At 39.8% G+C, this 24,781-nt stretch overlaps 1 protein-coding gene across 2 annotated transcripts in view; it reads right to left on the bottom strand.

Annotated features, from left to right (window-relative positions):
• LOC114470605 (serine/threonine-protein phosphatase 2A 55 kDa regulatory subunit B gamma isoform) overlaps positions 1-17,078 on the bottom strand; it is a 39,958-nt gene extending 22,880 nt beyond the window's left edge. The window contains exons 1-3 of one of the 2 annotated variants that reach the window (XM_028458881.1): positions 16,937-17,078; positions 16,248-16,567; positions 9,627-9,783 (exon numbers count right to left, since the gene is read on the bottom strand). In XM_028458881.1, the coding sequence (XP_028314682.1) occupies positions 9,627-9,708 (82 nt within the window). In that variant the 5' untranslated portion in view covers positions 9,709-9,783; positions 16,248-16,567; positions 16,937-17,078. The remainder of the gene's footprint in view (positions 1-9,626; positions 9,784-16,247; positions 16,568-16,936) is intronic. The other variant, XM_028458882.1, reaches the window with a different exon arrangement.
• Positions 17,079-24,781: the final 7,703 nt, after the last annotated feature.

Below are 24,781 nucleotides of genomic sequence, written 5' to 3'. Positions count from 1 at the left end.
ATATATTATGTATGTAAGAGTCAGACCAGCAGCTGCAATCCTGTAAAAACTCTGACCAATCCCTGTCATTCGGTCTGAATGAAAAGAACCAATCAGATGCCCTTATGTCTCATCCTGCCCCTCGTGTGTTCACTCATCACGTGACACTGTTCCCGAACACATTTAGCACAAATGAGGGTCTGAAGAGTGATGCAGAGGTTTCTATCTTTCTATTGGACAGCGTATTATGTGTTTTGCTTCCGGGGGATTTGTTTTTTTTGTAGCAGTAAGGTTGAAGCTTATGGGGGCGGAGCTTTGGATGGAGCACTGAAGGGATGGGGAGGAGGGGGTGGAGCTTAGAGAAGATCTTGCTAACTTTTGAACATTGTACTTTTAAAGGTGTTAATAATAATACTAATACATTTTATTTGTAGAGCACATTACATTAGGAAATCTCAAAGTGCTACAGAGTTTAAAATAATAAAAGAAAGAAAAAACATCCAAAAGAGAAATTAGTCGAAGGCTTTTTTAAAAAGATGAGTCTTAAAGGTGCTTTCACACCAAACGTGACTAAAGTGACTGAAGCAACGCGGTTACATTAAAATCAATGTAAATGACGCAATCTCAAGTTACCTCCCCTAAAGTGACGTGACATGTGTAATTTGAGCGACGAGGTCTCAAAGTTGAAAAATTGGAACTTTTTAAGCGACATAAAGCGACAAATCCATCGTCCATCACTGTCTGTAGAGCGGAGGCTGTAGCCCCCTCCCTGCCACTTCCTGCTTGTGCAGACGGCTGCAGCGGAGGCTTCCTCAATTTATCATAACACATTCTGAGTGAACTCATCCTTTAATATCTCCGTAAATTGATCAGTTAAACCGTGAAAGCGGAGCAAGAAGAAAAAAAAGTGATCAACCCTCTCTCTCTTTCTCTCTACCCTGTCACCGTCTACACACACACACACACACACACACACACACACACACAGTGCCCTGGTGATCACGTCACTGGAGCGATGAAGTGATGGAGTGACCATCATAAAGCACCACTATGTTAAAACAACACATCAGGGGCGATGGAAGCTACTGCAGAGCTGCGGTCGCGTTCGTAAATGCTGGACTATAAATGCTTTCACATTATAGTCCAGTGGATTTGGTGCTCTTAGCAAAGCGTGCCAAACTTTCTCTACGTCACATGGGCAAAACTGTGGCTCCACTATTGGACAGAATACTTCCGTTCAGGCAAAGAAGAAGAAGAAGAAAACAACACTCGTCAGAAAAAAATGGAGCAGCGCCAAATATTTGCTGATGTTCACGCTTATTTCCTCACACGCGCAATTCTTTGAGTGTTTCCTTGTACCGATGATGCATTGAGTATCAACGTCACGTTACGTTTTTGGTCCCGTTTCCTATATTTGGTCCGGGTTTGCTTTCTCACATCAGAAAAACCACACCAGGTTTAACTTGAGGCGAACCAAGACCCACACTTTATAGAGGACCAGACTTCTCCTGTTTGGTCCACACCAGACTTTGACTGGACAAAGGGACTGGACTATCAGAGGGAACGTAGCCTGATGCTGACCAAAGATGTATGTGTGAAAACACCGTAAGGAGTGTTTGAACACTGAATGAATAATGGTCAATAGTCTTTTATAATATCTTCTCCATCCAGTTGATCTGCGTTCTCACGTTGCCCAGAAAGTCAGTCTCGTGCAGGATAGTTAGTTTGATAGTTTTTGGGTTAGTAATTATCTGTTTTGTACTTTGTTGTTTTTTTTATACAATAAAATTGACTTTTGGCTGTAACATTACTTTTCTCTCTCTAATTTTGGATCTTCCAACACTTGATATCTCTAAGCAAACACCTGGTTCAGCTCAACACCTACTAGTAAAAGAGACGAGGGACCACAAAAACAGAATGTATTTTCCTTTTACCAGTGAGAATTACATTGTCATTTTTTTCTCAGATTGTACAGTACGTTCTAATAAGATCATGGGCCTCATTCATAAATGCTGCATACGTACAAAAGAAAGCATACACCCGTTATAAGCGACGTTTGGATTTATAAAAACAAACCCGAGATAATGTGTGCACCTCCACAGCAGCTCTGACCCTGCCGTACGCACAAAATCACGAGAAACGGGAAATTCCACCCCAACAGAACGATGAAATTAAACGCAGCTCTGTGAAATTGATACATTTGTGTGAAATAATCGAATATTGCACATTTCACTATACATGTCATATATGAAGGATATATTTGCAAAAACGAAGGAGGAAAAAATTATACTGACGCCCCAGGGTGCGTGCCTACAAATACAGTTTTACATTAATAATAATAATTGTAATTGAAATCACATAATCATTGAGCAAAACCATTGATCAATTGGCTGCAACACCTGTAGCTGTTATAAAAAGAAACACAGTCACAATGCGTATAAACGCACAGTGGCTTATTTGGCACTGCTGGAGGACGAGGTGCACGGGAGACTCCGGAGGGAGAGCATTTTCAGAGACCAGCGAGACCTATAGGCAAGACCCCCCCCCCCCCGTAAGGACAAGGTGCTGTGGGAAGGCGGACGAGGCTACCGTGCCCCTGGCCTCACTCACCTCAGCACCACCGACCAGTACACGCTCTGTGACTGATGAAAAATATGGTTTTACTTGAAATTAAATATTGTGAATTACATATAGTACCAACGGTGTTTTACTATCTGTTCATTTTTATTATTTCAAGCAAGGAAATACAATTTAATCCCATGCTTCTGGCACATTTAGTGCATCTGTGTCCACCTCAGCCTCCGTTAACACAGAGGGGTTCCCCAATGATTCTCCAGCTTTTGGTCTATAAGCCTGAGCTTCGGTGCGCCCTGTTGAGCAGACGTTCTTCCTATGGAGAGTGATACACATTTACTCCTTCGCTTCTATGTCTAATCTGACCATTTGTTTTTCACCTCAGTCACAGTATGACGCTGAGGCAACGCAACGATTTGCCTTTCTATCATTTGTAACGTTCACTGTGTCACCAAATTACGCTGCGTGTCTACCACCTCAACAATGACTACCTCCACCTCACATTGATTGAAATTGACCCCTCAATCAGACAAAGTCTTTCGACAAATCCTTCTTTATACTGGCGGAGGTTGCTGAAGCAGTCATCCTTGAAGTGCTTCGCGTATACAAAAATGACCTTACTCACAGATGTGGATACATTTCCTTGAAAACTTCGAAAAGGTTCTGCTGCTGGGAGAAGGTGTAATGAAGCGTGTGGGTTACTACATCCAACAACTGAACATTTTGACTTATCCTCTCGTAACTTCGGCATCCCTGAGCTTGGACTACAAAATAAAAGCGAGAAATAAAAATGGCGGATTGCTCGAAGTGTTGGGCCTGGAGTTGATGTCCTAATTTGGCAGTTCCGCTGCAAATACTGTGACGTTATTGTTCAAAAAACGTAATAGAGAATCGAAAAATCAAAACAGATTGAAAAATATGACCAAAACACAATATAAAGATATCAACGGAGCACCTGAAGAGACTAATTTGAACTTTTCTGTACTTCTAAACACTCTAAATATACAACAATATGCATTTAAGGGCTAAAAAAGTGGATTTAGCATGATACGTCCTCTTTAAAAGAATCCAGGTTTTGTAATTAAAAAACAAAAAACTTTGAGCTCTAATTTTGAAAAGAAAACACATCCGTCGACTGTAATAAAATAGTTTGGAGAGTGTATTTATTGTGTGTTGGAATGATTCGAGGCTTTAGCCTTGCCTATATTGTGGTGGCCTTAAGAGAAAGAGATTTTATGATGACGGGACACAGCAGCTCTTCAATCTCTTCACCAATATGATCTTTTTTTTCTCCCCCACACCAAATCTAATACTTTCTCTATTTCAATCACCTTTCCACTGTTATTAGACAGTTTCTGGGTCTCCCGTAGGCTGTTCTGCTTTTTCTATTATTCAATTTCATCTTCTATCCTCTCAGAATTCTCAGGCTCTCCACTCACATGTCACTCATCATCTGTCATGCCTAGCATTCAATTTCTCTCTTTTGCCCCCATTTCACACCCCCATTTTCCTTGTGGTTGTCTGTCCACATTCGCCTCTTCTGTCTCGTCCCTCCCCCACAGCACGTGTTAGCGTGTAGGTGGTGGCGAGAGAAATGGAAAGGCCTGGAAGTGGAAGGTAGAGGGAAGCATGGCGTTTGTGCGGAGGTAGTAGAGAGAGATCCTCCCGTGAGTAGGGGGTTGCCCCGGTAACCAGTCGAGCCAACCAGTAGCGCCAGCAGTCCCAGTATTTAGCCGTATATGGTAGTAGGATTCATCAATCCACTACAATTGAATGCTCGCAGGCAGATGGAGCGTAAAACAATTACTCCACTGCAGGTTCTTCACTAATAACTGCCTCTAAGTGACTGTCAGAGTGGAACATACTGTAGTTCAGTCAGTCACATTATACATTAAGCTGAGGACAACACCAAGCACGTGTTTCAGCTTCAGTTCATTGGCCAACCGTCATCAAGTGCGTCTGTTTCGCTCAAAATGTCACACCCACATGTCTCTATCTCTCTCTTTATACAAGGAGCACTGCAGAGTGAACTCACACATGTGTTGGTGAGACTGTTAGATTGTAAAGCTATTGCTCATTGTCTAATTGTGTGGACGTGTGCGCTGCAGTCTAGCAAGCTGGATACATTTGTCTCCCACAGACAGCCCATTAACATCAGCAGGTTGGCCTGAAACGCTGAGGTCGCAAACACATGCAGATACAAAGTCAACCTTAGCTGATCACTTCTGGTAAATGATCAGAAGTGATCAGCTAAGGATTTTACAGTCCCCTCCAAAAGTATTGGAACAGCAAGGTCGATTCCTTTGTTTTTGTTGTGTAATGAGGACATTTGGGTTTCAGATCAACACATGAATAAAAGAAAAAAAGTTCAGAATTTCAGCTTTTATTTCATGGTATTTACACCTAGATGTGTTAAAGCTAGGGTAGGTGATTTTCTCCAGAACCTTTTTTTTAACCAATCACGTCTCTCTGTCTCCCTGCTCGTTCTCAATCCCTCGCATGCACGAGCTGACACTGAAAGCGCGTCACCGCTGACAGTTAAAACAGAGTTTTTGGTCACGTTTTTTAACATATACAGTATGATGGTAAAGTTTATTTTTTACTTACTGCTGAATGAGACATGAGACAGCGAAGTTTCTACACAATACAAGTGATGAGCTGAGGTCTGCTTCTGCAGCAGCTGTGCATGTGAGTGAGACGGAGCACAGAGGGGAAGGGGGAAGGGGAGGCTACATTCAAAATCATGCTCGCTTTCGAAAATCACCTACCCTACCTTTAAACAACTCAGGATAGCCCTGAGTTTGAACCCACCCACTTTTCAAGTGAGCAAAAGTACACACTGCCAACACAACAAAGGACTTCATCAGGGGGAAATGTGGAAGTTCTTAAACTGGCCAAGTCATCAGCGGACCTTAACCCAATAGAGCATGCATTTTACCTCCTGAAGAGGAGACTGAAAGGAGAAACCCCCAGAAACGAACAAGGACTGAAAGAGGCTGCAGTAAAGGCCTGGAAAAGCATTTCAATTGAAGAATGCGACAGTCTGGTGAAGTCAATGGGTCGCAGGCTTGATGCACTTATTACAAGTAAGGGTTATGCCACCAAATATTAAATGTTATTCACTTTAAGTTAATTTAATAATGTCTTGAAAAGTGGGTGGGTTCAAACAGAAAGAACACATCTAGATGTAAATACCATGAAATAAAAGCTGGAATTCTGAACTTTTGTCTCATATTCATGTTTTGATCTGAAACCCCAATGTCTTCTGTATACAACAAAAACAAAGGAATTGACCTTGCCGTTCCAATACTTTTGGAGGGAACTGTATACGTTTTGTGCATTAATACTAACTAGACTTGAAAACGTGCACTGCTGGGATCAGAAGGCATGATATTTACACAGTCATCACTCAAACTAATTCTTCATGTATCTCTGAGGAAACTGGAAACGTATCAATAGCTGCATTTCCATTAGAGTGTTTTTGCAAATATAAATTTTGACAAAGTATAAATGCGCTTTGAACGTGTGGTGGAAACACTGTCTGTGTGCAAAGAACTCAGTAAATGTATTTAAGCCAACTACAGGATTTCAAAGAAATGCCACTTTGGTGCATTTAGTGTTTATCCACAATTTATAAGAACATTTTAGTCTATCTGTTTAAAGAGAAATTGTTCTTTTTCTATGCAAATGCTAATTCATCGTTTCTGTTGTGTTTCTACTTAATCTAATTTAATCTAATTGAGATATTGTGATTTTTCAACAAGTTTGAAATAGTGTTATTGTCCGACATCTAAAAATAAAAAAAATCCTGTTTATAGTATGTTGCACTAAAAATGTGTCACTGTTTCCATTACAGTTTTTCACAAAATAAAAGCAATATTTCTAAAGTTTCGACAAAGAATAATTGTGCTTTGAACATGTTTCCATTGAAGGTTGTTTTGACGCTCCAAACCTCCTTATAACACTCTGCATTCCTTTGTTGTATTCTGTCTAATGTGGCAGTAATAATTTTTAAGTATAATGCTAATAAATGTCAAGGTCTCCTCTTCTGTCCACACGTACCGCATCATGTTTGAGCATGTGACCAGGTACGTCACGTCCTGTGACTTTTAATTGTGGAAAAAGTGCTTCCTTTGGGCTTTCGCAAAACATCGGAACGTCTGAAAAACCTCCTCATGAAAGCGTAAAATATTTTTAGCGATATTTGAGTGTTTTCCCTTACCAGTTTTTATTGCACTATTTAGATTTTGTGCATTTCCAAGGGTAGTGGAAACCCCGCTAGTAACGACCCGAACAACTATCATTCAAGCATCTGTGCATCGTACTAGGCCCGGCTCGTCAAACTCTTTAGGAAATTCACTGTATTGTTTGGTTCAACACATCTGTAACTGATGTAACTGATTTTACAAAATGTCAGAAAATTATAGTGTGTACACTGTACAGGTCTTTCATCCTATTGATATGTCAGTATTCACACGAACATATGCTATAAATCTGTTTGCACTAATAATTAAATATGAAGTAGTCTGACTATATTGAAGGATCAACAAAAGTAATGAAACGTTTTCACTTTAGGTGATTTAAGCATGTACAGTAGATGGAAAGAAGGAAATCTGAAAAACAGTATTAAATGATGATAAATATTGTCGAAATATTGTCGAAAACTAAAGAAAACAGATGAAATGAGAGGAAAATAAAGGAGATGTGAGAGGCATCAAAGGAAATTCCCATTTCTTTTATTTGGGGTTTCCATAGGGACAGCAGGGGAACAGGCATCATACAGTCCCAATTACAGATATCTTGGGTTTGGGTAAATACGGACCATTAAAGCCAAGCCAAAAATACTCGCCTTAAAAGCGAGGACAAGCCCCCACTCAGCAGGAGCTGTACGCCTGCTGTAGCTCCTCTGTACGTGTGCACAAGTGTGTGTACTCAATTACACCAAAGAGAAACACATTGGTTAGAGGGAGGGAGGGGGATGAATGAGGGGGAGAGCGTGCCAGGGGGAGACAATAAATTGATCCCTGTCCTGCAGTTTTTGAGTTATCTGGAAAAATACAGTGCTTGTGTTTGTGTTGGAGGTTCACATTTATGAAGGAGGAGTGATGTAAACGCAGCACTGCAGGGAAGCGGCCATTTCTTCAGACCTACACAAGCACGCCGGTGTAGAGGCGGGAGACGATGGTTATGGACACACGCTCAAAATCAAGTTGGCTTGAGTGTAACCGCAGCAGGTCTGAAAATCTACTAACCAACTAAGCTGCACTCACTGCAACCATAACATATTTCCATCCATTTCTTATTCAACCTAGAAATGTTTTTAAAGGCTGATAAATGCTGAAATATTCGGTCATTTTTCATTTTTAAAAAGCTGTTTTAAGCCGGCCCTTCTCTTTGTTCCCTATCCACCAAACATACTGTTCTTTAAAGGGATTCTCCACTGTTTTTTCAAGTGTGGTCTAAAATTTTTAAAATGATCTCATTAGAAGATATCTGCCTAAAAAAATGCAATATTCTGCGCCATATTTGTTTTGTTACTTTTTAATAATGGGACTTCTTTACTGTTTTAAAACCTGTATTCCGCCATCTTTAAATCATGTGATTGATAATGTCACATGCCTGTAAACATCCTATTGTTTTCTAATATAGTGAAACATTCAGCCTACTTGTTTGATCATTTAGCAGTGGTTTCAGTCAAAATACCAACTTGTGCTGCTTTTGGTTTTTCGAACTAAACAGGAAAAGTTAAAAATGTTGACGTAAACCTCTTGTTTACCGAAAGAGGATAAAAACAGTTGTGACCCAAAAAATAATCTGTGAGCGCAGGCAGCGACACTTCTAACTCTGCAGTTTGGTAGTAGACAATGAAGCAGAGAAGAAGTGCTCTCCTAAGAGACCTTTACTCTCCTTTAAACAGTGCGCAGCTGATCCTCTGGTGGCTGAAGTTAGTGAGTAATCACTTTAAGGGAGAATAAAGGTCCCATAGGAGAGCTCTTCCTCTCTGCTTCATTTTCTACCACAAAACTGCAGAGTTCGAACTGTCGCCTCCTGCAGTTGCAGATTTGTTTCGGATCACAACTGTTTTTATTCTCTTTTAGTAAAAAAAAAAAAAAAAAAAGAAAGAGGTTTACATCAACATCTTTAGTTTTTCCTGATTATTTAGGGCAACCAAGAGCAATACAAATTGGCATATTGACTTAAAAAGCTGCTAAATTATTTAAAAAGCAGGCTGAATGTTTCACTCTAATAGAAAACAATGGGATGTTTACAGGCAGTGAGGCCGTGTGACATCATCAATCACATGATTTCAAGACGGCGGAATACAGGTTTTAAAAACTGTAAAGTAGTCCCATTATTAAAAGTTAATAAAAACAAATATAGTGGAAAATAATGCGTTTTGTTAGGTATAGATTTTCTAATAAGTACATTTCAAAGGTTTTAGGACACATTTGTAAAAACAGTGGAGGATCCCTTTAAAAACCTGCAAATCAGACGACAGCAGCATCTTCAAACAACAACATTCATTCATTCACACTTAAATAAATGAGATGTGGGTAAAGTGTCCTGCCGTAATAGAGCAGGATTTAAACCAGCAACCACACCCACTAACCCACTAGTTTCTGTCAGCCTTAAATGATTAGAGGGGGTGTTTACGTCTGTGTAAATATGTGCTTAGAAGTTTGTGCCTGTCTCTCTTTAGCTGTATTCAAAGAACTGTAGCTATTGGAAAGTATCCATTGCTTGTGCACAGTGCACACACTTCCACGCACAGTTCAAAGTGAAGCAGGGGGAGTGACAGAAATAAAAATGCCAGGTATGGAAATAGATACATAAAAAAAATGAGGCAGACAGGGACAAAGTGATGTCTCGGGTATTTATAGCAGTCTCACATGAGGCCTCAACTGTACTTACACTCATACACACACACACACACACACACACACACACACACTGCCATGGACAGGCTTTAGGACACAGGTGCATACACCAGCATGTCACACCAGGGACATGTGGTGCACTTGTGTGACACAGAGATGACCTTTGGGATACAAGAGGAGAGAGAGCGCACACACCTTCAGTGTAAGAGGCAAACGGCTCAGGCTCCAGAGAAAGGGTAGTGATGTCGGAGCACAGCACCTGGATAGGGCTCAACATCCTGGGGGAGGACCACAGGGTGGAGAGGGGTGGACAGGACGGGCGCAGCTCTTCAGGCTATAGCCAGGAGCAGCCCTGCAAGAGGATGGACGGACGGGGGAGACGGAAGGAGGGCAAGAGGGAGGAACAAGGTGAGGGAGAGAGGAGTGTCGAGCAGTGAGAAGCAAAGGGTGGGGACTACACCTACTAAAGTCACTACATCAGCACATTTGGTCACCAAAGCCTTCATGTCTAGTGCTGGTATATTCATGATCCAGTGGTGTCTAACATGTAATATTCATATGTGATTTAGCAGAAAGGTATTAAGGATGAACATATATGAATCCAAGTCTCTTTTTTAATCTTTTTTTGTTTTTACACTAACGACTACAGAAAGAACAGTGGATCCATTAAATACATCCCCTCTTTTCCTTTAACTTTAATCACATACAGAGAATATAATCCAAACAAAATGTAGATTACAGGTTACCGTTCTTTGTACATAATTTAGAAACAATTATTTTGTACTGTAACAAAATTAGGTTTATTTTTTCTGATTAAAAATTGTATACTGGAGTAGAGATGGGCAACATTTGGCGAGGGCCACAGAAACGTGATTGCTAAAACTGAGGGCAACAGAATAAAATAATGACCAATTGAAACATTAAGAAAGAAAAGACCAAAGGGTTTTTGTGTATTTCTGTTGCTGCCTAATAATTTTATTTCATTTTGTGCACTTTTGGAGTAATTTTGTGTATTTTTGTTAACATTTTGTTTGTTTTGTGATCATTTTTGGGTATTTTTCGATCTCTTCGTGTGTTTTTCTGTCATTCTATGTATTTTCTTGTCATTTTCTGTCATTTTGTTTGTATTTTGTACTCATTTTGTGCAATTTTGTCTACGGAGGCTCCATCTGTCGTTGTGTGTTTTTTTGAGTCATCTTGTGTATTTGTTTTGGGGGCCCATGTCTGTACTAGAGTAGATAGTATACGAGAATAAATCTGTGCACGACCAACACATTCATCCACCACAGTGACCTACAAGCAGTTTAAAATATAATAAAATCACATAATAATTGTGTTCTAACACAAAGCCATTGGCTGTGGACAAAATGTTCTGCGTTAAAAGAACAAACTAACTGCTCTGACCAAAGCATCAACTCAGCTAGCAAGCTAGCTTTTGGTCTATAAGAGGAAATGTGTATAACTGCATATACATTTATAAATGAATGCTGTAATAAATGTATTTCACATCATGTCACCACTTGTTTATATGCATTAAATTGTGAGAAATCTCTCCAAATGAAATAAATAGCTAATTTGCATTTTAGCGTTTCTCTTCCATCTTGCTATGAACTTCTGGGCTTTCTTAGTTTAAATGCAAAGCTCAAGTTTTGCTCTTCACAGTATAAACAGAACAGAATTATACTTTTATTTGCTCTGACACTCAGTTTGATTTTGTTTCCTAAATGTATTTCAATGACCAATAAAGCAGTGATTTGAAAATGTATCATCTATAAGGTTAGACTATATGAAATACTTGTATAGAAACCACACAAAAGGGACGTAAAGTTAATGATGTCCACAGATGCTTAAGATCCTCCTCCTTTGTTTTGGGACAATGTTATAATTTGTAAAGATCTTCATCCATACATCAATATTCTACATTCTTCAGGGTCAAGGGGCACTTGATATCATCCCAGCTTCAGTGAAAGCAGGGCGACCGAGGCTCAGGTGGTAAAGAGGTGGTCTCCTGATTGAGGGGTTGGGAGTTTGAGGCCAAGGTTATTTTTGTCTTTGGGTCTAAGTGTCTTTGTCCCATTACTGAGTGAATGGGTGAATTTGTTAATAATGTAAGCTACTATGGGTCAAATTTGGCAGTCATTAAAGCAGTATATAACTCATGTCTAACTACATACCAGAAAGATTACAAGAGGGTTTGGTTCCATTACACTAAAGGAATACCCGACTTGTATTTTTAATGTAACATGGCCATGAATGTGGGAAGAAGTTAGTGCTGCGATTAGGGGTGTGCGTTTCCATTAATCTGACGATACAATGTGGTTCACAATTGGCATGTCACGATATGATATACCCTGATATATCCCGATAATAAACAATGTGATATACACTGCGATGTATCGTGATAATTACAAATTTCACCTTTTCACGTACAAAATGGTATGAAATACTACTCATATAATTTTTTTTTAAACTTCCGAGAACAAGTGGAATCAATAAACATGGGACCTGTGGTTAAACTGTTTGCTGCGCCAAAAGATGGTAATCAGATGAGGTTTACTATTTGAAAGTAGCGTCATGGGAGCTGTGTCTCATATATGGAAAAGATGTACATCAAGGAATCTTTTGGCCTTTTTAACACTAGACACCCTCATCAAAGGTGGCCAGCTACAGGGTGATCAAGCCTGAGCTGATGATCTGTCTGTTCACTGACATCTAGTGTTTAGTGATTATGCATATGTTAGTGCAACTAAATGGTTTTTAAAAAACAAAATAAAAAAATGTATTTGGACATTTTTTGGATCGATATGATAATCTTGCGGTGAAATAATGCGATATATCACCAAAAATATTTTTGCTTACACCCTTAGTTGCTATTAGTAGATAAGTGACAAGTGCTCAAGGAGAACATGCAAACCATACTTTTGCTGTGAGATGGCTAGTTTACCCATTGTCTTTATACTGAAACCTGCCCGGATAAAGTCTTCTCAGTAGCACAGTCTTGTTTTTCTGAACAATCTAAATATCCAAGAAGTAATAATCTCCCATTAGTGGTAATAAACATGTTGTATTTCATTTGTATTCAGTTATTAGTGAATGTTGCTCTGAGTGTTTTCAGTACTTCTAAACAACACAAATAGTTTTTTTTTTTTAATCAAGCTTTGTTGTAGACAGACTTGGTCTTAATGGAGCTATTGCAATGTATTTATCTAATTCAACTAAAGACAGTTTCATTTTTTGGATTATTGAACAACCTTTTGAGGCAGGTTAGTTTTATTCTACAGATAATGTACTTTTGCAAATATAGCTGATAAAAAAAGGCCCCAGTCTGATAATAAACCCATGCATGGCTTGTTTTTTTCTCACAGAAAGAGCAAAAAGGAGGGATTATTGAAGAAAAACACTGAGGCCAAGATGAGAAAGTGAGTGGGTGGGAGGTTAAACCTTATTCTCTCCTGCAGGAGTTAAAGGGCAGGGCATTCCCCTCGGGATGATCTACAAATACTGCAAATACTTATGTATGCGCAGACACACACACACACATTGATACGCTCCGTGATTGCAGGTACACACACGTATGTAAACAGCCGACAGAAAACACACAACAGTATAAATGCAACATCAACAAAAAATGTAGGAAAAAAGCTGATACACACAAGAGATAAGTTAGAAACAACACTCAAACCAATCTCTCTCTCTAGCTGTTTTCAGTACAATTTTTTTACAAAATAAAAGCAATACTTCTAAAGTTTCGACAAAGTATAATTGCGTTTTGAACGTGTTTCCATTGAAGGTTGTTTCGACGCTCCAAACCTCCTTATAACACTCTGCATTCCTTTGTTGTTTGCTGTCTGATGTGGCAGTAATCATTTTAAAGTATAAGCTGCACGTTTTCTCGGGGAGAAGTGGTCATGTGACCAGGTGCGTCACATCATGTGTTCCCATTGTGCTTTTATGATACATTTCAATATCGAAACGTCTGAAAAACCTCCTCATGAAAGCGTAAAAACTTTTTAGTGTGTTTCCATTACTAGTTTTTATAAAACTGTTTAGATTTTGCGCGTTTCCAAGGGTAATGGAAACGCAGCTCGTAACAACCCGACCAATTATCATTCATGCATCTGTGCATCCTATAGGCCTGGCCCGTCAAACTCATTCAAACAGGCCCAGGGGATGAGAGGGAAAATCTGAGGAAAATAATTAACAATTAGGTAATCCATCATATTGTTCAGTTCTACATATCTGTAACTTAATACTTTCATTTTTATAATATGCTATGATTTGTGTTTTTAATAAACTTATTGCATAAAAATGTGCGCTTTTGCGATACATCTCAATATCAAAACATTAGAAAAACCTCCTCAAGAAAGTCTAAAAACTTTTAAGCGATATTTGAGTGGTTTTCGAAATACAGGTGTTTCCATTACCAGTTTTTATTGAGTTATTTAGATTTTGCTCATTTCCAAGAGTAACAAAATCGCAGCTAGTCTTCAATGCTCAGATTGGTCAATTTTCCAAATACTGTCTCTCTCACTCAGTCTCCCTCTTTCACACTGAGGCCCATTGTGTTTGAGCAGCCTTTGGAGCACAGTTTGGTAATTGTTTGGCAGATGCAGTCCTTCGGCACTGGGCAATGCTGGGAGATGCATTCAGGGACTGATGGGGAACGTGGGGTACAAGTTGGAAAAAGAGGAGGGAGGGCACGTCGCTGGAAAGGTGGAGGAGTGTAGGGTCGTTGAGTGATATGGAAAGAAAATGGCATGTAGGAAATTTAGTTTTTTTTGTTTTTCTTTCGATGATGGATTCGTGCTTAGGATTCAAACTGTCAAAGCAACACAGCTTTTTCAACTGGTTAGTGGTGTAACCAGGCTGGTTAGTGGTGTAACCAGGTTGGATTGAGCTCATCAACAATTCACCCAGAATAACGTGTGTGTGTGTGTGTGTGTGTGTGTGTGTGTGTGTGTGTGTGTGTGTGTGTGTGTGTGTGTGTGTGTGTGTGTGTGTGTGTGTGTGTGTGTGTGCGTGTGCATGTGTGCGTGTGTGTGTGAGTAGAACAAATAATTCTCCCATTGTTGGTGGGTGGACACCACCTGTCAATCATAACCACTAAGGATGAAAAACTGCACGTTTGTGTCTGCTATCCTTTGTTTTAAGGCGATAACAAATGGCTTGTAATGGATGTTATGATGACTATCACCCCCCCCCCCAGTCTCTTTGAATTGCATCTCCTCTGAAATGGGCAGCAGTCACATGTTAGTCACACTCGCTCACGTACACAGAGATAAACAAAGGCACACAGTGACATCGTGTTCACACGCATTCAACAGGCAAAACTGGCCTCCATCCTCTGAATACAGCATGTGATCCTCACAGAGACGGAAAATGTGTTACTGCACAGCCACACGATTCGTAATTCCCTTCCTGCAGTGGTTTGAGGATCACAAATGAGGTCGCAACGTGATCGTGACCCGCAAACGATAATCTGCTGCTCGAGTGGAGGAGGCGTGGCAAACAATGAGGTGAGATTAAGAAAGGCACAGGCAGGGTGCAGGTGAGATTAGCAGTGTTACTAAGATTAGTACGCTGTTAGGACCTTAATATTAAAACACGGAAATCTAGATAAATCTCTTGTTGAGGAAATATTCCTCTAAGTGAGGTCTGAATATGACGCCGTTTGACCCTCACACTTGTTACACAGAGAAGAAAGAAACTATACAAACAATATGAATAGTAGGATACTAGGATTAAGTACTTCTTTCTATGGGTTTTTTTTCCCTGGCCTTTGACAGATAGTTAAACCGAAAACATAAAAACAATAAAACACAGGCATCGTAGACTACCAACAGGCACCAGACAAAGAGGCACTAAATAGAACATGGGTTAGGATTAGAAGGTTCAAATTTACAGAGGCCAATGTTTAGGTCTGTGATTCTGTCTAAACACAGAGTTTAAAGCAGATGAGGAAGTCCTCTTCTTAAGTTTTTTGACTTTAACAGTGGAGCCAGCAGACAGTCTCTGACTGTGTTGTAAATGTCATAATAACGTACTACTCATACTAAGTCTGACATTAAAATGAGTATATAGTGCATTCACATTAGATAGTATGGAAACATTGAGGACTCGAGAAATACCCGGATGTATAGGGACATTTTTTAAGTATGCACGCTGGGCACACTAGTCATACTCAACCGCCCCATGATGCATTGTGAGTGGAATGTAAAATCGTCCTGGGACCAGCTTCAAGCTAAAAATCAAACATCCCTTTTTAAAAACAAAAGCATCCATTCTTGTCTTTGATTGTTTTTTAAGGCTTTTGTAAATATGACTCTTGTCTTGAAGTTAACTAGAGGTTTTGTCAGTAGCATAATGACGGGTCTCCAAAAATCTCTGAAATATCGGCATGAAATGTGTTTCTGTGAGTTTTATGGATCAAATGACCACATTTTGATAATCTACTTGGTCACTTTCTCACTTAAAATATTTTCAGAACTTTCAAAGTTGAAGAATCAACAGAGATATTTAGCCTCAGTGTGCTTCAGGTTTTTGTCATATGTTCCAAATGCATCTTGGGAAACTTGGAAGTATACTTCAGTGGGAACGCTCATCACCTAATCATACTTATGGTATATAGCAGACAGTATATACTCATTGAGTTATGGAGTATGCCATTTCAAACACAGCCTCTCACACACACACACACACACACACACACACACACACACACACACACACACACACATGCTCTGAAAGTCTGAAGTAAAGACCCTGGAACATTGAGGTCAGCCCCCGTAATCACGGCGTGTTCCGTCATCTCCTTACCTTCAGTCACATAGTTGTGGTCGGGGAGGAAACCGCGGTGGTTGAGAGGAGTCAAAGGGGCGTCAGTGTCTTCTCCCATCGGCGGGGCTGGGGGGGGCGCCCGGCTTGGTGGGGCGGCGTGGTGGTGGCAGACTGGTGGAGAGGGGGACAGTGGGGACGCCGGCCAGAGCAGTGTCCATGCTGCTGCCCGCCTACGCCTCCTTAGCACAGGGGCGCACGGCCAGGCATCCTATCCTCTGGAGGAGGAGGAGGAGGAGGATGATGATGGGGGGAGGAGAGGGGCTGTCCCAGCAGAGAGGAGAGGAAGACCAGATTCAAGCCTGCAGAGGGAGGACGTGTCAGAGCAATAAATAAATACTACTGCTGAGAGGAATTCATGAGAATCAGCGCAACTGGAAGAGATTGTAACATTTAGGACACCTTTCCTTTGTTTAATACATGAATTACATGCAGTGTTCTCAGAAATTGGTGAAGTCTCTAAATATTAATAGATGTTCCAGGAGCATGAGATGGTGAGAGTGTGGGGGGAGAGAGAGAGAGAGATGAGCAGAGCTTCTGGATCTGCAGTGCTGCTGTTGCTGTTTCTGCAGTGGACACACATGGGCACCCACGCACACTGGGTTATTCCTCCACACATACACACACACACACACAAACAAACACACACACACACACAAACACACACTCACCTCTGAGCTTGGTTATGTGCTCCTCAGAGGATGCTCTGTGCATCAACAGTGTGGTGAGGAGGGAAAGCTGCTGGTCCTGCTGCAGTCTGTGCTCTGGCGTATCAGTGAAAGCCTGAGAGAGAGGTAGAGAGAGGAGGAGGGGGAGGGAGAGAGAGAGAGAGGCTTGGACACACTGCGCTGGTACGTGTGTGATGCATGAGAGGAGAGCCCGCCCACAGCTCACTGCAGCCAATCTTCAAAGGCTTAACACTGGTCTGAGCACTGAGTGCAGGTGATTAGATGTGATGAAGAAACAGAGAGCATGTGGGTGTCTCATAAGGTGGTGATAAATGAGACAATAGGTGGTGGTGGTGGGGGGGGGCATAGAAGAGCCACTGGGATGGTTTTCGCTTGAGTTGTTGACGAATACGAGCCATTGAAGCAGCGAGACTGAAGGATTATCCTGAAGGCGTGATTAAATGATGACATGAGGAAACATTACACATACTGTACATTCATCAGTGTGCATGAATAGCAGAGCATTAACATAGTTAGTGAGGATTCAAGAGGCAAACTCACTATTGTTATCCGTTTTTTTTCTTCCGTCACAAAATGTTGGCACGTTTCAACTCCTTCAGCGTTTGACCGATTTTTTACAATTAAGATGTCAAAACATGTCAAAAAATTCAGCACAGGGGTGCTTGTTTTTGTGATTTGTAACTTTAATCAATTTTCTTTTTTTTTTTTTTCTTGTGAAAAAATGTCCCCATTCATTTCAATTTGGATTTTCAGCGTTTTAAGATTTAACGGTTTCAACTTTGAACTTCTATTCTTCAGTGAATTTCAACAGTTACATTTTTAAAATTTCAGCTGTCTGATGGCTAATGGCTAATGCCAGATAAATGCTAATGCCAGATAAATGCTAATGCCAGATAAATGCTAATGCCAGATAAATGCTAATGCCAGATAAATGCTAATGCTAGGCTAATGCTAGATGATGCTATTGCTAAGTTAACGCTAGGCTAATGTTTGCAAATGCTAATGCTAGGTAAATGCTAGTTAATGCTATTGCTAGGTTAATATTTGCAAAAGCTAATGCTAGGTAAATGCTAGGCTAATGTTTATGCTAGTTAATGCGAATGCTAGCTAATACTACTTTTCGGCTAACGTTAATATTAATGCCAGCTAATGCAGCTGCTAATGTTAATGGTAGCTAATGCTAATGTTAATTCTAGGCTATAGATAATGGAAGTTAATGCTAGGCTAGGCTAATGCTAATGCTAATGCTAGGGTAGTGCTTCAGGAAATGCAAATATTCTTGTTACACTTCCATTACAGGTCTTTGACATACAGTATGCTCTCCTATGCTTTCTCCCTCATAGTAAACAGATTAAAACACTGCATTACTCTGACTTTGGATACTTTAAGAGCCACTTGTGCTACATCTAAATGCCACATACACCGTTCATTGCTTTACATGGAGTGGGCACATCAGGTGAAATCTGAGAATCATGCCTCAATATTCACTGTTTGATTTGAATAATAACATTCCGATGTGGGTCATTCCATGTCATTTGAACAAATGGCCCACACAATTGAGTCTGAAAAATGTTTGACATTTTTACCAATTGTTTTGTGATTATTCAATTGGGACACTGTACATTTTCAGTTTGATCGGATTAATACATTTTGAGATAGACAGTTTAGTGACGGGGGGTACACATGTTCTTATTTTTCTTCCATTTTAGGCTTCTAATATCTCAGGAACTACATCACATAGGAAACTGAAATTTGGTATAGTAATACATCTCCACCTACTCAGAATATACAAAAACATGTTTAGGCCTTCAGTAAACAACTTAGCATATGTCTCAGCTCCCTTTAATTTGATCAGCTCTGAACTATGTACATAGACTGTACACATCACTAATGATTAGTCACATACATCCATTGGTTCTTGGGTGACAGTCTCTTGAAATCCAAAAAAAAAAATTTTTTTCTTTACTATTTTCATTGGCCCATAACTGCATGTGGAAAAAAATCTGATCTCTGTTTTAATTTGTAGTATAAATGTTACTCTTTCTTGGCATATAAAACATTTTTTTAATGAGACTTCTTCATTTTCACTTTGGGTCCTAACTTTGGGTTATTTCACCGCTCGCAAATATTGAAAAACCTTTACATGAGGCCTTTGTAGTTTGTCCCTGTGTCTCATAATCATGTATCCATGTATAAAGTTAAGGACTTCCAACAGAATATTTCCATGTACACATTTTTATTTCTAAGTAGTCTGTTCATTTCCAAGTAAAAGGGATGAGAAGAGGTGAATGCTAAACCCTTGACACACACACACACACACACACACACACACACACACACACACACACACACAGCTACTTAGCAGCAGGGAGTGATGGGCTGCCAGTGACAGTTGGTACCATCACTAGCACTGGCTGACCGCCATTGTGTTTAACCCCGCCTTCACAGGAGCAAGAGAAGCTGTTTGTCCGACTTTCTCCAAGACTGTCACAGTGCCATGCCAACTCAACACTTCCTGATGATTAGCATTCAATTCAACTTTATTTATATAGCGCAAAATACAACAAAGTTATCTGAAAGCACTGAACAAAATATATAGTCCATAGTAAAAAGGAAAGAACCCAACAAGATCCACATGACCAAGTATTTAGTGACAATGGGAAGACAAAACTCCCTCTTGTTATGGGAAGAAATCTCCAGTGGAACCAGGTTCAGAGGTGGCAGCCATCCGCTTCAACTGGTTGGGGTAAGTGAACAGAGGGGCAAACAGAATAGGATAGAAGGATAGTCCATCAGAGTGTCCCAGACTAGTTGAGCCACGAACCATTGATCAGTCCATCCGAGTGTCCCAGACACTGCAGTTGAGCCGTGAGCCATCAATCAGGAACCGCCAGCTCCAGCATCAAGACACCTGAAACAGAAAAGAGAGCAGAGGGTGAGGAGAAGGTACAGACTGCAGGAAAAAACTATATATATATATATATATATATATATATATATATATATATGGGGTGGACATCAGTGGAAATGGTGTGAAGCAGTGTGAGCAGTATGATGGGTTATTAGCAGTGACGTGCAGTCATGGTAGGCAAGGTTATATAAATTATAAATTATTTATTTTTCCATTTCCGTGCTTTTCATAGCCCAAATTACTAAACATTGCTATTTCCGGGTATGGCAGCACAGTCTCACTCCGCTGTAAGGCAGAAAGAGGCCACACCCCCTCCCAAAAGCACATTGCTGCTCTGCCTCTGTTTCCATAGCGTGTTTTTATGTGTTTACGCATGCGCAGTCAGTTCCCCAAGATGAAAACCATTTACGTAAAAAGGCAGCTCTCTACGCTCCCTTTGGACGTAACCGTGCTATGCTAAATGCTATACGTACCTTGAGAATAGTTCATATAAAACTAATCGTCTTTTTTCATTGGTCAAAGTTATTACAGGCTCACAGCTGCAACAGATGATGGATTTTCTTTGTTCCTTTTGCAGAGCCCATAAGATCCTAATTTTTGTCAGGACATAAAGACAATTTCAACCAAAAACTTAAAAAGTGTTTCTGGAGGAAATTACCTACCCTACCTTTAACTAAACTTAGTGACAGCAAAGAAGAAAAGAAGGGAAGTTGTTTGATGTACCTCCCTCACTAAGCTCTAATCCAGTAGCGTTTTGCCCTGCCTCCATGTGCCCACATTTATTTTGCACTTTGTTTTTGAAGTTTTAAGTTTAATTAAATGTCATCCTACTTCTGCCTTTGTCTACACCTCTGTATCTTGGTCCTCCAACACAAATCTGTGGTTGTCTCTGATTACCCTCTTAGAAATGTTTAAGTAAAATGTCAAGCACATTTAAGATAACCTACCAAAGTTTAGTTTCCACCAAGAACGTTGTTGATATGGGCTTTCAATCATAAATTCCTTATACAAATAATTTAGTACATTTAAAAATATTGCAATCTTGACAATTTCAACTCTCAAAGTGCTAAAATGAGTGAATCGTTGGTTAATCATCAGCTATATCTAAAGGTGTGATTATTTAAAAATGAGGCACTGCTATTCTCTCACTTCGTATTTAGTCAAAGTAGCATTTTAAACCATTGTGTTGTTTAAAAATAATTTTTGACAGAAAAATTTTTTTGAAGAAAATGTTTTTTAATTAAATTGTCAAAACTTGAAGTTCCAGAGAACCATAAAAAACAGCATGAATAGAAAAATATTGAAGGAGAAAAAAAAGAAAACACTGTTTAACAATGAAATAAATTACAGTAATTAAAAAGACTTTTAAAATGTATCTCAAGGAATAAAAAGAAGAGTTTTTGCCAGTGTGTCCATGCTTGTGGCAGGTTGGCGCGCTCTCAGCACATCAGCATGTCTTTGCTAACCTGTCGTGCCTGAGCCAGTCTGGCTGAGTGGCAGCAGCCTGAGGTCTGTCCACAGCAGACTGGACCAGTCAGCCGTGAAGGCTTGGCCTTGGACCAGGTCCTGTTCCCTTGGTGACCACCCCTCCACCCACCGCCCCCTCCCTACTTGGTCTCTGTGCCCTAAGGAGCATCGGAGCTGTTTATGAGAATCTGGTCGTTGGCTTCTGTGCAGATGGTGGAGACACTTTGTTTAACACTCACTACTAAATTTAGGAGTGTACTCATGCATGCAGGGAATTTCATTTATGCCAAAAAGAAAAGACAAAAAGCTCAACATGATATTATTTGGAGGCTCTTGGCTAGGAAGAAAAACTGACAAGCAAAAATATGAGCAGGGACAATATGAATTCCTTAATTTAAATGCAATTGTTTAAGCAAATTTTAGGTTAATTGATGCAAACTTCCACAGTAAAACTATTAAAACTGCACAGAAATATAAATACTGCAATTATAAATGGTTAGTGGTAAAAAAAAAAAAAGACTTGATTTTTATAGAGCATAGCTAGTAACAACCACCCATGAATAAATATTGTGTTAGAGATAAGAATGAAGCTCACAGTTAATTAAGCACTATCATACGAGAGGAAGTGCTGTTGTGCTGAAATATCAGCTCTGGTGTACGTGATTCGGTCGTACGACCTCGTGCCGTAGATAATCAGTGCTGATATTTCATCACAACAGCACTCCCTCTCATGTGATATTGCTTTTATACAACAGTTCTACAAGCGCATTTTATTAGTTAACAGTAATAAGTGGCAAGAAATTATGAGTTGTTTATTTAATCATTTGGCTCGGGCAAATGCAACCCAAATCCCAATCTTTTTGTTCATATGCGACCTGTATCCGATCTGTTAAAGACAGTCTAAGCAACACAATTCCGATGTTAATGAACTCTGCGTTGTTGAACAGCTGACATCCTTATCCCACCACTGTTGATCTGACTCCTCAGTCAAACGCTCTGCTGTAAAGATGTGGCAGCATCACAGCAAACGGCTAGAGCGATAAACCTGGCTCTCTATCAGTCACCTTAAAGTTATGAAGCGCTGACTTCTGTTAGAAAGAAACTTTCTTAGCGTGAGACACAGTCCTACGCTGGACGCCTCCATATGTACTTCTGTAAACACTGAGGGGTCATGGGACAACTTAGGACCTCTGCTGCACATGCACGTCACTTCAGAGTCGCATTCCGTTCATACTCCAAACTGATTTAAGACACATTTAATGTGTAATATGAACAACCACAGAAAAAAAGTTTTGGAAAAAATCTGAATTGTGCATTAAAACCAACAATGTGAACGTAGTGACAGTGTACTGTAGTGTGTAGCCCAATATGTAACGTAATTAACGGTATTTAGATCAGCTGTACAGCGGCGTGATATGATCCGTAAGAAGTCCCGGTCTCTTCAAATGTCTGTCGTCCAATCAAATGACTTTGTCGTACCGAACTGTTGTATAATCAGATTTTTATCATGAGGTTTGTATTTAGAAAAAGGCTAAATGTTCATGTTTTACAACCTTTAGGAAATCTTTCTTGAGGAACCAAGTCAGGACAGGTCAGTGACTGAGTGGCAAATAATTCTGTCAGGCTGAGTAGAAGAAGACACCACTGAGAAACATTCAGTCCCTTCAATAATGAGCAAAATACTTTGTACACCCAAAATAATCACCAGGAAAGACTCCCACACGGAATTCAGTCAGAGTCTGGGTTAAATACTGAGAGAGCAGAGAAGTGACACAAGGTGCAGCCACTGAGCTAATCAGCACAGGTGAATATGATGAGTGTGATTAGTGCTGAGGAAACAGGAAGGGGAGGGGCGAGAGAACTCAGCCTGTGGTGGAACCAGAGCCGTTTAGAGACAGAGTTACGACATGTCCGTTCACGCCAATGGACTGTTTTTTTTTTTACAGCATTGGCGGTTCATGAAACCTCACAATAGTTCCTGGAAATGAACAGTTTCCTATTGCAGCACAATGGAGCTAGAGCGGATTAGACAGTTTGTGATGCACTTTTGAACAGTAAGATGTTTATATAATCATATTGAATATTATCATTATCAGCGTATCTAAACCCATTACTGTGTGCATTAAAGCATGTCAGTGGATTATCTCCCACTAAACTAATAGATTAAGAGATCATTAGCAGATACACAGTGTTTACTTCACACACACAACTCAGTTGTATATACCCACTGTTACGGCTGAATTTACGGTTGACCTCATTTGAAGACATGATTCATTGCTCTGGTTGAATGATGGAGTCCAGGAGAAGCATTGATGATTTTATATAAAAAAAAGTTTATTCTAAACTAAGAAAAAAGGTACAAGATGGAACAAAATGAAACAAAATTAGCGTCCGTCCAGGCGGACGTCCGAAGGAAGTGCCGCGCCCCTTCCAACAGTTTCAAAGCCTAAGCTTTTTATACAGATAAGAAAAGGTCCCAACAGTGAGAGACAAAAGGGAGGGAGTCAGATGCCCATAGTGGAAATGTTGGAGGATGATGAAGATGTTATGAGAAAGGTTCGGGAGCCAGTCTTTATCAGTCTTGATAAGTGTGTGCGTCAGTGTATATCTGCATGTGAGCAGAGACTGTGCTGCACTGAGAATAATACGATCTGTACTGTTTAATCATGATTCAGCTGTTCAAAAGTGTAAAGATTAATGGAGTCGTCATGTATTAAAACATGACAAATTGTACACATGAACATACATTTGAGGATATGATGATGAATATAAAAATGACCATAACACCACATAGGCTACATACAGTATCTTTATTTTTTTTTTATCAAACAGTAAGCTTTTCAATTGTGTTTTTTGTGAAAAAGTGCAAATAAAGTGTTTAAATATGATCACTTCACAGATTTTTTTATTGTTATAATCCTGATTAATTTTGAAATTGCTCCTGCTGACTTTGGCTAACCATTTCTTTTTCCTCTCTGGTTCGGTTGGGAAACCATACATTTTCACTGCTTTTTTCGGAGCGATTGGAGCATCCCCATGCAGCACAGCAAACCATGGTGGAGACTACATGCAAGGACACCACATATGAGAGGCACAAATTCATGACAAGTTTTTAATGTTTCTGACTTTGTTAGACATTTATTTAATGAATTCATCTTGGTACATTATCTATTTGTGTATATATAATAAATATGTTTTCAATGTGTCCTGGGTGTGGTGTGTTTTTTAATGACCCTTTTTTTCAGATTTCTGCACATTCAAGCCAAAGATATATTTCTGCCTTTTGCAAAACAAAAAGTAGACAGTGAAGTTATTCTGAATTTGTAATTATTATGTATCCATGTACACTACTGGTCAAAAGTTTTAGAACACCACACAATTTTTTTACTGAAAAAGTGACAATAACTAGACTATGACTAACTTTGAAAAAAAAAATACATGCTAAAATA

The sequence above is a fragment of the Gouania willdenowi genome, chromosome 10, assembly GCF_900634775.1.
Source record: "Gouania willdenowi chromosome 10, fGouWil2.1, whole genome shotgun sequence".
Lineage (NCBI taxonomy): Eukaryota > Metazoa > Chordata > Actinopteri > Blenniiformes > Gobiesocidae > Gouania > Gouania willdenowi.
Note: the sequence above shows the minus strand (reverse complement) of the source record. Positions and strands in the feature narration are given on the sequence as shown.